The sequence below is a fragment of the Canis lupus genome, chromosome 20, assembly GCF_048164855.1.
Source record: "Canis lupus baileyi chromosome 20, mCanLup2.hap1, whole genome shotgun sequence".
Classification (NCBI taxonomy): domain Eukaryota; kingdom Metazoa; phylum Chordata; class Mammalia; order Carnivora; family Canidae; genus Canis; species Canis lupus.
In genome coordinates, this window is record NC_132857.1 from 57,699,011 (window position 1) to 57,710,619 (window position 11,609).

Sequence of the window (11,609 nt, forward strand, 5' to 3'; positions counted from 1 at the left end):
AGGCAGGTGGTGTTGCTGGTGGAGCTGGTGATGATGCTGCTGGTGCTGCTGGTGCTAATGCTGGTGGTGCAGGTGGTGCTGGTTCTGTTGGTGCCTGTGGTGCTGGTGGTGTTGGTGTTAGAGGTGCTGGTGATGATGGTGGTGGTGCTGGTGCTGTTGCGGCAGCTGCTGCTGGTGCTGATGGTGCAGGTAGTGCTGGTGGTGGGGTTGTGCTGGTGCTCGTGCAGCTGATGCTGGGGCTGCAGCTGCTGCTGCTGCTGTTGGTGGTGCTGGTGCTAGTGCTGGAGGTCCTGATGGTCCTTGTAGTGCTAGTGCTGGTGCTGCCGGTGTTGCTGGTGCTGCTAGTGGTGCTGGTGCTGGTGCTGTTCGTACTGGTGCTATTGGTGCAGCTTGTGCTGCTGGAGCTGGTCCTGGTGCTGCTGGTGCTGTTGGTGTAGCTGGTGCTGCTGGTGCTGGTGCTGGTCCTGCTGATGCAGCAGGTGGTGGTGCTGATGGTGCTGGTGATGGTCCTACTGGGGCTGCTGGTGCTGGTGCTGGTGGTGCTAGAGCTGGTGGTGATGCTGGTGGTGGTGCTGCTGCTGCTGGTGCGGCTGGTGCTGTTGGTGCTGGTGCTAGTCGTCCTGGTGCTGCTATGCTGGTGCTGCTGGTGCTAGTGTTGGTGGTGCTGGTGCTGGTACTGCTGGTGCTGCTGGTGCTGATTGTGCTGGTGCTAGTGCAGGTGTTGGTCCTGCTGCTCCTAGGGGTGCAGCTGGTGCTGATGCTGGAGCTGCTGGTACTGCTGGTGATTGTGCTGGTGCTGGAAGTGCTGCTGGTCTTGTTGGTCCTGGTGTGCGGGAATTGGTGCTGGAGGTGCTGCTGGACCTGGTGGTCCTGGTGGTACTGGTGCTGGTGCTGCCAGTGCTGGTGGTGCTGCTGGTGCTGGTGCTGGTGCTGGCCGTACTGGTGCTATTGGTGCAGCATGTGGTGCTGGCGCATGACCTGGTGTAGCTGGTGCTGCAGGTGCTGATGCTGGTGCTGCTGATGCAGCTAGTCCTGGTGCTGGTGGTGCTGGTGATGGTGCTGCTGGTACTGCTGGTGCTGCTGGTCCTCTTGGTGCGGCTGCTTCTGGTAGTGGTGCTGGTGCTGGTGGTAGTTGTGTTGTGCCGGTTCTGCTGGTTGTGGTGGCGGTGGTGGTCATGCTGCTACTGCTGCTGCTGGAGGTAATGCTGGTGGTGCTGCTGGTGCTGCACTTGGTGATATTGGTGCTGGGGGTGGTGGTGGTGGTCTTGCTGCTGCTGCTGGTGATGGTCCTGCTGGTGCTGGGCTGGGATGCTGGTGTTTCTGGTGCTGGAGCTGCTGCTGGTCTTACGGTTATTGTGATGCTGGTGCTGGTGTTGCCGGTGATGATGGTGCTGCTTGTGGTGCTGGTGCTGGTGCTGCTGGTGGTGCTTCCGGTGGTGCTGGTGCTGGGTGCTGCTGGTCCTGGTGCTGGTGCAGGTGGTGTTGGTGAAGCTGCTGCTGCTGGTGCTGGTGCTGCTGATGCATTTGGTGAGGGTGCTGGTGGTGCTGGTGCTGGTGCTGCTGGTGCTGCTGGTGCTGGTGATGGTGGTGTTGTGCCGGTGTGGCTGCTGCGGATGGATGTGGTGCTGGTGCCCGTGGTGATGGTGGTGCTGCTAGTGCTGGTGCTGGTGCTGGAGCTGCTAGTGATGATGGTGCTAGAGGGGCTGTTGATGATGGTGTTGCTGCTGGGGCTGCTGATGCTGTTGGTGTCAGTCATGCTGGTGGTGCTGCTGGTGCTGCAGGTGGTGGTAGTGGTGCTACTGGTGGTGGTGGTGGTCGTGCTGCTGCTGCTGCTGGTGATGGTGCTGCTGGTGCTGGGGCTGGAGCTGCTGTTGCTGCTGCTGGTGGTGCTGGTGTTGGTGCAGCTGTTGCTGCTGTTGCTGGTGATGGTGCTGCTGATGCTGTTGGTGCTGCTGGTGCTGGTGCTGCTGGTCCTGCTGATGCTGCCGCTGCAGCTGGTGCTGGTGATGCAGTTGGTGCTGGTGTTGCTGCTGATGCTGCTGGTGGTGCTGGTGGTGCTGGTGTAGTTGCTGCTGGTGCAGCTAGTGCTACTGGTGCTGGTGCTGGTAGTGCTGGTGCTATAGGTGCTGATGGTGCTGCTGCTGGTGATGTTGCTGCTGCTGCTGCTGCTGGTGCTGCTGCTGCTGCTGGTGTGTTGGTGCTGCAACTGGTGCTGGCTGTGCTGCTGGTGCTGGTGTTTCTGGTGGTGGTGGTGGTGCTGGTGGTGGTGCTGCTGGTGCTGCTGGTGTTGCCTCTGGTAGTGGTGCTGGTGCTGTTGCTGCTGGTGGTGGTGTTGCTTCTGGTGCTTCTGCTGAGGTGCTGCTGCTGCTGGTGCTGCTCTTACTGGTGGTGCTGATGGTGCAGGCGATGCTGGAGGTGCAGCTGCTGGTGCTGGTGCTGCTGGTGCTGCTTGTGGTGCTGGTGGGGCTGGTGGTGGTGGTGCTGTTGGTGCTGGTGCTGCCGGTGCTGCTGGTGTTGCAATGCTGACGGTAGCTCTGCTTCTGGTCGTGGTGGTCTTGCTGCAGTTGCTGCTGCTGGTAGTAGTGCTGGTGGTGATGCTGGAGGTGGTGGTGGTGCTGGGGGTGGGGGTGGTGGTCGAGATTCTGCTGCTGCAGCTGCTGGTGATGGTGCTGCTGGTGCAGGGGCTGGAGCTGGGGCTGGGGCTGCTGGTGTTGCTGATGCTGGAGGTGCTGCTGGTCCTGATGGTCCTTGTGGTGCTGGTGCTGGTGCTGTCGAGATGCTGGTGCTGCTGGTGCTGCTTATGGTGGTGGTGGTCCTGGTGGTGCTGGTCTGCTGGTGCTGGTGCTGGTGCTGGTGCAGGTCGTGCTGGTGCTTTAGGTGCTGCTGGTCCTGGTGCTGGTGCAGCTGGTGCTGATGCTGCTGGTGCTGCTGCTACTGATGCTGCTGATGGTGCTGGTGCTGGTGCTGCTGGTGGTGTTGGTGCTGCTTCTGCTAGTGCTTGTGCTGGTGGAATTCGTACTGGTAGTGCTGATGCTGCTGGTGCTGGTGCTGGTGTTGGTGCTGGTGCTGCTGATGCTGCCAATGGTGAAGGAGCTGGTGCTGCTGGTCCTGCTGGAGCTGCTGCTGCTGGTGGTGGTGGTGCTGGTGGTGCTGGTGTTGGTGCCACTGGTGCAGCTTGTGCTGCTGGTGCTGGTGCTGGTCGTGCTGGTGCTATTGGTGCTGCTGGTGCTGGTGCTGGTGTAGCTGTGGCTGCTCGTGGTCCTGGTGGTGGTGGTGTTGCTGGTGCTATTTTTATTGGTGGTGGTGGTGCTGCTGATGGTGGTCGTGGTGCTGCTGCATCTGCTGGTGCTGCTGGTGCTGCTAGTTGTGCTGGTGGTGCAGGTGGTGCTGCTGGTGCTGCTTCCTCTGGTGCTGCTGGTGGTAGTGGTGGTGGTTTTGGTGCTGCTGGTGCTGATTGTGCTGGTGGTGGTGCCGGTGCTGGTCATGCTGGTGCTATTGGTGCTGCTGGTGCTGGTGCTGGTCATGCTGTTGCTGCTGGTGCTGGTGCTGCTGGTGTTGTTGTTGCTGATGGTGATGCTTCTGCTGGAGCTGCTGGTGCTGCTGCTGGTGGTGATGGTGCTGGTGCTGCTTGTGCTGCTGGTGCTGGAGCTGGTGTAGCTGGTGGTGCTGCTGCTGGTGTTGGTGCTGCTGATCAGCTTGTGGTGGTGCTGGTGGTGCTTCTGATTGTCCCTGTGTTGGTGCAGGTGCTGGTCATGCTGCTCCTAGGGGTACAGCTGGTGCTGAGGATGGAGCTGCTGGTACTGCTGGTGCTTGTGCCAGTGTAGGTGGTGCTGTTGATGTTGCTTCTGGTGCTGCTGGTGCTGCTGGTGGTACTGCTGGTGCTGGTCGTGCTGGTGGTACTAGCGGTGGTGGAGGTCCTGCAGGTGCTACTGCTGATGGTAGTGGTGCTGGAGGTGCTGCGGGTCCGGGTGGTCCTGGTGGTGCTGGTGTTGGTGCTTCCAGTGATGCTGGGGCAGCTCGTGCTGCTGGTGGTGCTGGTGCTGCTGGTGCTGGTGCTGCTGGTGCTGGTGGTGCTGATGCTGGTACTGGTCATGCTGGTGCTGGTGCTGGAGGTGCTGCTGGTACGGAGGTCCTGGTGATGTTGGTGCTGATGTGGCCGGTGATTCTGGTGCTGCTCGTGCTGATGCTGGTGGTGCTGGTGCTTTGGTGCTAGTGGAGCTGGTGCTGGTGCTAATGCTGATGCTGCAGGTGGTGCTGGTCCTGGTGGTGCTGGTGGTGCTAGTGCTGGTGCTACCAGTGCTGCTGGTGCTGTTCGTGCTACTGGTGCTGGTGCTGGTGCTGGCCGTACTGGTGCTATTGGTGCAGCCTGTGCTGCTGGTGCTGTTGGTGTAGCTGGTGATGTGGGTGCTGATGCTGGTGGTGCTGGTACTGTTGGTGTTGCAGGTCCTCCTGTGCGGCTGCTTCTGGTAGTCATGCTGGTGCTGGTGGTAGTTGTGTTGTGCCGGTTGCTGGTTGTGGTGGCGGTGGTGGTGCTGCTGGTGCTGCTGCTGGAGGTAGTGCTGGTGGTGCTGCTGGTGCAGCAGCTGGTGATATTGGTGCTGGGGGTGGTGGTGGTCGTCGTGCTGCTGCTGCTGGTGATGGTCCTGCTGGAGCTGGGGCTGGGGATGCTGGTGTTTCTGGGGATGGAGCTGCTGCTGGTATTATGGTTATTGTGGTGCTGATGCTGGTGCTGCCAGTGATGCTGGTGCTGTTTGTGGTGCAGGTAATGGTGCTTCTGGTGCTGCTGGTGCTGAGCTGGTGGTACTAGAGCTGGTGGTGCTGCTGGTTGTGCTGCTGGTGCTGCTGGTGCTGGTGCTCGTGCTGCTGGTGCTGATGTTAGTGCTGGTGGTGATGCTGCTGCTGCTGCTGCTGGTGCAGGTTGTGCTGGTGCTGGTGCTGGTGTACTGGTGCTATTGGTGCAGCTTGTGCTGCTCGTGCTTGACCTGGTCCTGCTGGTGCTGTTGGTGTAGCTGGTGTGCTGGAGCTGGTGCTGGTGCAGCTGATGCAGCAGGTAGTTTTGCTGGTGGTGCTGGTGCTGGTGATGCTAGTCTGCTGGTGGTGATTCTGGTGCAGGTCGTGCTGGTGCTTTTGGTGCTGCTGGTCCTGGTGCTGGTGCAGCTGGTGCTGCTGGTTCTGGTGCTGGTGCTCTGGTGGTAGTGATGGTGGTGCTACTGGTGCTGCACGTGGTGCTGGTGGTGCTGGTGGTGGTGGTGGTGGTCGTGCTGCTGCTGCTGGAGGTGATGGTGCTGCTGTTGCTGGGGCTGGGGCTGCTGGTGCTCCTGGTGCTGGGGGTGGGCCTGCTGGTGTTGTTGGTACTGGAGGCGCTGCTAGTCCTGATGGTCCTTGTACTGCTGGTGCTGCTGCTGCCTGTGATGCTGGTGCTGCTCATGATGCCGGTGCAGGTGCTCGTGCTAGTCCCACTGGTGCTATTGGTGGAGCTTGTGCTGGTGGTGCTGGTCCTGGTGCTGCTGGTGCTGTTGGTGTAGCTGGTGCTGGTGGTGCTGCTAGTGGTGCTGGTGATGGTGCTGCTGGTGCTGATTGTGCTGGTACTGCTGGTGCTGATGGTGCTGGTGCTGGTGCTGGTGCAGGTGCTGGTCACGTGGCTTCTCCGGGTGCTGCTGGTCCTGAGGGTGGAGCTGCTGGTGCTGCTCATGCTTGTGCTGGTGCTAAAAGGGCTGCTGGTCTTGGTGGTCCTGGTGGTGCATTACTGGTGCTCCTGATGCTGCCGATGGTGATGGAGCTGGTGTGGCTGGTCCTGCTGGAGCTGCTGCTGCTACTGGTGGTGTTGGTGGGTCTGGTGTTGGTGCTGCTGGAGCAGCTTGTGCTGCTGGTGCTGCTGCTAATCGTTTTGGTGCTGTTGGTGCTGCAGGTGCTGGTGCTGGTGCAGCTGGGGCTGCTCGTAGTCCTGGTGGTGCTGGTGCTGGTGGTGCTGTTTTTGTTGTTGGTGGTGGTGCTGCTGCTGCTGGTGGTGGTCGTGGTGCTGCATCTGCTGGTGCTGCTGGTGCTGCTAGTTGTGCTGGTGGTGCAGGTGGTGCTGGTGGTGATGCTTCTGCTGGTGCTGCTAGTGGTAGTGGTGGTTGTTTTGGTGCTGCTGGTGCTGATTGTGCTGGTGCTGGTGCCGGTGCTGATCATGCTGGTGCTATTGGTGCTGCTGGTGCTGGTGCTGGTCATGCTGTTGCTGCTGGTGCTGGTGCTGCTGGCGTGTTGGTGGTGGTGGTGGTGGTGATGCTTCTGCTGGAGCTGCTGGTGCTGCTGCTGGTGGTGATGGTGCTGGTGCTGCTTGTGCTGCTGGTGCGGGAGATGGTGTTGCTGGTGAGGGTTCTGCTGGTGCTGTTGGTGCTGGTGCTGTTGGTGCTAGATCTGGTGGTGCTGCTGGTTGTGCTGCTGCTGCTGCGGGTGTTGCTGCTGCTGCTGCTGGTGCTGCTCGTGGTGCTGGTGCTGTAGCTGGTGCTGACGATGCTGCTGGTGAAGCAGGTGGTGCGGGTGGAGCCGCTGATACTGCTTGTGCTTGTGCTGGTACTGGAAGTGCTGGTGGTCTTGATGGTCCTGGTGGTGCGGGTATTGGTGCTACTTGTGCTTCAGGTGCTGCTGGAGCTAGTCATGCTGGTGATGGTGCTGCTGGTGCTGGTGTTTCTGTTTATGCTGGTGTTGCTGGTGGTGGTGCTGCTGGTGGCACTGGTGTTGGTTTTGGAGCTGGTGTTGGTCGTGCTGGTGCTGGTGGTGCTACTGCTGGTGCTGGGTGTGCTGCTGGTGCTGGTGTTTCTGGTGGTCCTGCTGGTGCTGGTGGTTGTGCTGCTGGTGCTGGGTTGGGGCTGGTCATGCCATGCGACTCATGGTGCTGGTGCTGCTGGTGCTGGTGCAAGAGATGCTGCTGGTCCTGGAGGTCCTGGTGATGTTGGTGCTGGTGCAGCTGGTGATGCTGGCGCTGCTCGTGCTGCTGGTGTGGTGCTGGTGCTGCTGGTTCTGTTGGTGCTAGTGGTGCTGGTGATGATGGTTCTGGTTTAGCTGATGCTGCTTGTGCTGGTGATCGTGCTGCTGGTGATGGTGCTGCTGGTGCTGCTGATTGTCCTGCTGCTGGTCGTGCTGGTGCTATCGATGCTGCTGGTGCTGGAACAGCTGGCGTTGCTGGTGCTGCTGGTGGTGCTGCTGGTGCTGTTGGTGCAAGTGGGGCTGGTGGTGCTGCTAGTGGTTCTGCTGATGCTGCTGGTGGTGGTGTTGGTGGTGCTGGTGGTGGTGGTGCTGGTGCTGACTGTGCTGGTGCTGGTCATGCTGGTGCTATTGGTGCTGCTAGTGCAGGTGCAGCTGATGCTGCTGGTGCTGGTGCTAATACTGCTGGTGCAGTTGGTGCTAGTGGTGCTGGTGGTGCTAGTGCTGGTCCAGCTGATGCTACTTGTACTGGTGTTCATGGTCCTAGTACTGCAGGTGCTGGTGCTGTTGGTCCTGATTGTGCTGGTGCTGGTGTAGGTGCTTGTCATGCTCGTACTATTTGTGCTGCTGGTGCTGTTGGTGCTAGTAGTGCTAGTGGTGGTGCTGGTGCTGGTGTTGGTGCTTGTGCTGTTCATGCTCGTGGTATTGGTCTTGCTGGTGCTGGGGCTGGTGCAGCTGGTGCTACATGTGGTGGTGGTGGTGGTGCTGGAGCTATTGGAGCGGCTGGTACTGGTGCTTGTGGTGCTGGTGCTCTTGGTGAAGCTTGTGCTGCTGGTGCTGGTGGTTATGGTGGTGCTGCAGGTGCTGCTTTTGATGCTGGTGCTAGAGGTGCTGGTGATGTTGGTGGTGGTGCTGGAAGTGCTGTTCATCCTGATGTTCCTGCTGGTGCTGGGGCTGGTGCTGCTGGTGCTACTGGTGCAGCTTGTGCTACTTGTCCTGGTCCTGGTGCTGCTGGTGCTGTTGGTGTACCTAGTGCTATTGTGCTAGTGCTGGGGCTGGTGCTGCTGATGCAGCCGATGGTGGTGCTGGTGGTGGTGCCCGTGACTATGGTGGTGTTGATGGTGCTGGTGCTGAAGCTGCTGGTGCTGTTGGTGCTGTTGCTGCTAAAGGTGCTGGTGATGATGGTGGTAGTGCTGGTGCTGCTGGTGCTGTTGGTGCAGCTGGTGCTTCTGGTACTAATGCTGGTGGTGCTGGTGGTGCTGGTGCTGCTCCTGGTGCTGGTGCTGGTGCGGGTGATGGTCATACTGGTGCTATTGGTGCAGCTTGTGCTGCGGTGGTGGTGCTGGTGCTGCGGGTGCTGTTGGTGCTGGTGTTGCTGGTGCTGGTACTGGTAGTACTGGTGCTATTGGTGCAGTTTGTGCTGCTGGTACTGGTCCTGTGCGGCTGATGAAGCAAGTGGTGGTGCTGGTGGTGATGGTGCTGCTGGTGCTGCTGGTGCTGCTGGTGCTGCTGCTTCTGGTAGTGGTGCTGGTGCGGGTGATGGTGGTGTTGTGCCGGTGCTGCTGCTGTGGCTGGATGTGCTGCTGGTGCCCATTTTTATGGTGGTGCTGCTGGTGCGGGTGCTGGAGCTGCTGGTGCTGCTGTTGATGTTGGTGCTGGTGGTGCTGGTGGTGTTGGTTGTGCTGGCGATCCTGCTTCTGGTGCTGTTGGTGCTAGTCGTGCTGGTGGTGCTGTTGCTGGTGCTGGTCGTACTGTTGCTGTTGGTGCAGCTGGTGCTGGTGCTGCTGATGCAGCCGGAGCTGCTGCTGCTGGTACTGGGGCTGGGGCTGCTGGTGCTGCTGGTGCTAGTGTTGGGGCTGCTGTTGTTGCTGGTGCTGGAGGCGTTGGTAGTCCTGATAGTCTTTGTAGTGCTGGCGCTGGGGCTACTGGTGCTGCTACTGCTGGTGGTCCTCCTGCTGGTGCTGCTGGTGCTGCTGGTGCTGCTGCTGGTAGTGCTGCTAGTCATGCTGTTGCTGCAGGTCGTGATGGTTGTGCTGGTGGTGGTAGTGGTGGTCTTGCTGCTGCGGCTGCTGGTGATGGTGCTGCTGGTACTGGGCCTGTGGCTGCTGGTGCTGCTGGGCCTGTGGCTTGGACTGATGGTTTTGCCGGTTCTGTTGGCACTGGTGGTCGTGATGGTCCTTGTGGTGCTGGTGCTGGTGCTACTGGTGCTGCTAGTGCTGGTGGTCCTCCTGATGGTGCTCCTGCTGCTGCTGGTGCTGCTGCTGGTGGTGCTGGTGCTGGTACTGCTTGTGCTGCTGGTGCTGGCTCTGGTGCAGGTCGTGTTGTTGCTATTGGTGCTGCTGGGGCTGGTGCTGGTGGTGCTGTTGGTGCTTGGGCTGCCAGTGGTGCTGGTGCTGCAATGCTGACGGTGGTGCTGGTGGTGGTGGTGGTCCTAATGATGGTGCAGGAGGTGCTGCTGGTGCTGCTGGTGCTGCTGCTGCTGGTGCTGCTGGTGGTATTGGTGGTGGTTTTGGTGCTGCTGGTGCTGATTGTGCTGGTGCTAGTGCCAGTGGTGGTCATGCTGGTGCTATTGGTGCTGCTGGTGCTGCTGCTTCTGGAACTGTTGGTGCTAGTTGTGCTGGTTGAGCTAGTGCTGGTGCTGCTGATGCAGCCAGTGCTTGCTGCTGGTGCTGGTGGTGCTGGAGCTGGTGGTGCTACCTGTGGTGCTCGTGGTGCTGTAGGTGCAACTGCTGGTGCTGTTGGTGCTGGTACTGGTGCTGCACCTGCTCGTGTTACTGTTGCTGCTGATGGTGCTGTTAGTGCTGCTAGTGCTGCAGCTTCTGGTAGTGATGCTGGTGCTGGTGATGCTGGTGGTGTGTTGGTGCTGCCGATGGTGCTGGGTGTGCTGCTGGTGCTGGTGTTTCTGGTGGCGGTGGTGGTGGTCATGCTGTTGCTGCTGCTGGAGGTGATGGTGATGCTGGTGCTGGTGCTGGGGCTGCTGGGGCTGCTGGTGCTGGTGCTGGGCCTGCTGGTGTTGCTGGTACTGGAGGTGCTGCTGGTCCTGATGGTCCTTGTAGTGCTGGTGCTGGTGCTGCCTGTGATGCTGGTGCTGATCGTGGTGCTGGTGTGCTGGTTCTCGTGCAGGTCATGCTGGTGCTTTTGGTGCTGCTGTTCCTGGTGCTGTTGCAGCAGGCGGTGGTGCTGGTGGTGCTGATGCTGGTCCTAGGGTGATGCTGTTGCTGCTAGTGGCGCTGGTGCTGGTTCTGGTGCTGCTGGTGCTGCTGGTGTGGATTATGGTGCTCGTTCTGGTGCTGGTGCTGGTCCTACTGCTGCTATTGGTGGAGCTTGTGCTGCTGGTGCTGGTCCTAGTGCTGCTGGTGCTGTTGGTGTAGCTGGTACTGCTGGTGCTGGTGCTGCTGATGCAGCAAGTGGTGGTGCTGGTGGTGCTGGTGCTGGTGATGCTAGAGCTGCTGAGCTGGTGCCTGTGGTGCTAGAGCTGTTGGTGCTGCTAGTGCTGGTGGTCCTCCTGATGGTGCTCCTGCTGCTGCTGGTGCTGCTGGTGTTGGTTCTGGTGCTGGTGCTGGTGGTGATTGTGCTGGTGCTTCTGGTAGGGCTGGTGCTGATTTTGCTGGTGCTGGTGCAGGTGCTGATCGTGTTGCTCCTGGGGTGCTGCTGGTGCTGAGGCTGGAGCTGCTGGTGCTGCTCATGCGTGTGCTGGTGCTAAAAGGGCTGCTGGTCTTGGTGGTCCTGGTGGTGCTGTTACTGGTGGTGCTGGTGGTTCGGGTGCTGCTGATGCTGTTGGTGCAGCTGGTGCTACTGGTGCTAATGCTGGTGGTGCTAGTGGTGCTGGTGCTGCCTGTGGTTCTGGTGCTGCTCTTGGTGCTGGTGCTGGTGATGGTGATGGTCGTACTGGTGCTATTGGTGCAGTTTGTGCTGCTGCTGCTGCTGGTGCTGCTGGTGTTGGTAGTGCTGATGCTGGTACTGGTCGTACAGGTGCTACTGGTGCAGCTGGTGCTGCTGGTGCTGGTCCTGGGGCTGCTGGTGCAGATGGTGTACTTGGTGCTGCTGGTGCTGGTGCTGGTGATTAAGCAGGTGGTGTTGCTGGTGCTGCTGGTGGTGCTGGTGATGTTGCTGCTGGTGCTGCTGGTGCTGCTGTTTCTGCAAGTGGTGCTGGTGCTGGTGCTTGTGGTGTTGTGCCAGTGCTGCTGCTGCGGCTGGATGTGGTGGTGGTGCCCGAGGTTATGGTGGTGCTGCTTGGTGCTGCTGCTAGAGCTGCTGGTGCTGCTGGTGGTGTTAGTGCAGCTGGTGTTGCTGGTGCTAATGCGGTGGTGCAGGTGATGCTGGTCCTGGTGGTGTTGGTGCTGCTGGTGCTGTTGGTGCAGCTGGTGCTGCTGGGTCTAATGCTGGCGGTGTTGGTGGTGCTGGCCCTGGTGGTGCTGTTGGTGCTGGTGGTGTTAGTTGTGCTGGTGCTCATACTGCTGGTGCTTGGGCTGCAGCTGCTCCTGCTGCTGCTTTTGCTGGTGCTGCTGGTGGAGGTGGTCCTGATGGTCCTTGTTTTGCTAGTGCTGGTGCTGCTGGTGTTGCTGGTGCTGCTCGTGGTGCTGGTGCTGGTGCTGGTGCTGGTGCAGGTCATACTGGTGCTATTGTTGCAGCTTGTGCTGCTGGCGCTGGTCCTGGTGCTCCTGGTGCTGTAGCTGTAGCTGGGGCTGCTGGTGCCGGTGCTG

At 60.2% G+C, this 11,609-nt stretch overlaps 1 protein-coding gene across 1 annotated transcript; it reads right to left on the reverse strand.

The window, feature by feature from the left end:
- Positions 1-700: 700 nt before the first annotated feature.
- Positions 701-11,279, reverse strand: LOC140612021 (uncharacterized; the record flags this gene model as incomplete). The annotated part of the gene is made up of 13 exons (XM_072789247.1): positions 701-2,850; positions 2,903-3,729; positions 4,087-4,508; positions 4,945-5,237; positions 5,748-5,959; positions 6,443-6,585; positions 6,692-7,191; positions 7,265-7,949; positions 8,212-8,349; positions 8,789-9,337; positions 9,604-9,808; positions 9,911-10,107; positions 10,515-11,279. Coding segments are annotated over 13 exons (7,050 nt in total), but the record flags the coding sequence as incomplete, so codon positions are not given.
- Positions 11,280-11,609: the final 330 nt, after the last annotated feature.